Source organism: Mercenaria mercenaria, chromosome 7 (genome assembly GCF_021730395.1).
Source record: "Mercenaria mercenaria strain notata chromosome 7, MADL_Memer_1, whole genome shotgun sequence".
Lineage (NCBI taxonomy): Eukaryota > Metazoa > Mollusca > Bivalvia > Venerida > Veneridae > Mercenaria > Mercenaria mercenaria.
In genome coordinates this window covers 9,041,892-9,043,990 of record NC_069367.1, presented here as the reverse complement: position 1 = coordinate 9,043,990, position 2,099 = coordinate 9,041,892, and the positions used below count along the sequence as shown (strand labels likewise).

At 37.4% G+C, this 2,099-nt stretch overlaps 1 protein-coding gene across 1 annotated transcript; it reads left to right on the top strand.

The window, feature by feature from the left end:
• Positions 1-339: 339 nt before the first annotated feature.
• LOC123556073 (fibrinogen-like protein 1) lies at positions 340-1,535 on the top strand. Its single transcript, XM_045346669.2, has one exon. The coding sequence runs from the start codon at positions 340-342 to the stop codon at positions 1,003-1,005; it is 666 nt and encodes a 221-aa protein (XP_045202604.2). The 3' UTR covers positions 1,006-1,535.
• Positions 1,536-2,099: the final 564 nt, after the last annotated feature.

Sequence of the window (2,099 nt, the reverse complement as noted above, 5' to 3'; positions counted from 1 at the left end):
TAATTTTGCTTGAAGATGAAATACCTAAAATAAAGGGATGTGCATTAAACTTGCTTCAGCAATTTGAACAAACAGAGTTTACGGAAGCAGAAAGTCTTGGCAAAATCAAATATGACACAGAAGAGATAAAGAAAAACATAGAACATCTGAAACATACTGAAGAACAGTGTTTGGAAAATATAAACATTAATAACAATCTGACAAAGAGACTGGAAGAACAACTTTTCAGCAGAAAAGTATTTGCTAAAGCAGAAAAAGATTCAGCAACATCTGAGAAATATGAGGGGGAGTGCAACTGCTCGGTTTCGTCATGTCCAGTAAGTACCACACCTTCTCCCGATGACCTCTTACAAGTCTTGCTTGGAGTTGTATGATAACGGATTTAAGTCTAATGGTATATACAAAATAGAAATCGAACATACAAAAAAAGTTTCCATGTACTGTGACATGACTACTGATGGTAGGGGGTGGACAGTATTTCAACGACGCCAAGATGGCTCTGTCAACTTTTCCCGATATTGGAATGAATATGAAACTGGGTTCGGCAACTTGACAGGAGAATTTTGGCTCGGAAACAAATATTTGAATCTACTAACTGATAATTTTGAACCACATCAACTGAGAATCGAACTAGAAGATCATGACGGCAATCGTGCCTATGCCAAATACAGCAGTTTTAAGGTTGGGTCAAAGAGAACAAACTACACACTGGATGTGAGTGGTTACACAGGAAGTGCTGGTGACTCGTTAGCAAATGCATATCTATATGGACCACATGATCAGATGGAATTCACCACCAGAGATGCAGATAATGACAAATACGAGGGTGGTAACTGTGCTTCAGACTGGGACGGTGGATGGTGGTTCAATTATTGTTTTGATTCGAATTTAAATGGTCTCTATCAGGACCAGTCTAAATGCAAGACTGAATGGAAGTGCATTGTCTGGTATAAATGGAAAGGTGCACATAGATCCATGAAGTTCACTGAAATGAAGTTTAGATAAGACAATGACTGACTAACTTCAATATCTTAAACTGGAGTTTGTACAGAATCTTCTGTTATTTAGATAATAATATTTATTCGTCTTTGCCAAACGGTTTTCCTTATTTCTGTGTTTGAAATGTTTAAATGACTCATTTACTATTTTGTCAGACAGATAAGAAATCATTCTTAAATTTGTATTCTGTATTTATATACACTTAGTGACATAATGCAGTTTTGCATCGTGTCTATGTATTTTACAAAATCAATGTTTCATCCTGAAATGTGGAAATTCCACAAAACCCTTTTTTTTCAGACTATGCATCACGCCATATAATGTTATATTATATGTTCTTAAAATAACCTATATTTCATTGGCCGAAACCGCTCATCATCTTTTAATATATTGTTTATGTTGGTTAGTGTTTTTTCCCCTTTAAACATGATTTTCTGAAAATAGAATGGAAGTCATTTATTGTTACTTTCAAACATTAAATGTGTTGCAACAAATATCTGTTACCTATTCGTTAATCTGTACAGTCATTGCCCTTTGAGGTTAATATTGCCCTCTTCCGGCCGGGAAATATCACATCAAATGTATCAAGAGTCAATAATTGTATAATGTTTGTTCTACTGCACATGACTGCATCCAATCACTCTATTCATAATTAAACATACAACAAGGTCTGTCATGAAACGGAATATATTGAGGCTTTAGATTGTGGTTCACGTGATGCAGTCAGCTCCCTAGAAAATGTACAAACACACTCTCCTTATATAAGTTATCCTACGCCATGCTATATACCGAGTTTGCTGATACGGTCCTGCCAGATTGATAAGTTATTTACTTGAGGTATACCGCTTGCCCGCCCGCTTAGCTCAGTAGGGAGAGCGTTGGTCTACGGATCGCGGGGTTGCGAGTTCGATTCCCGGGCGGGGCATATGTTCTCCGTGACGATTTGATAAAAGACATTGTGTCTGAAATCATTCGTCCTCCACCTCTGATATTCATGTTGGGAAGTTGGCAGTTACTTGCGGAGAACAGGTCTGTACTGGTACAGAATCCAGGAACACTGGTTAGGTTAACTGCCCGCCGTTACATAACTGTAATACTGT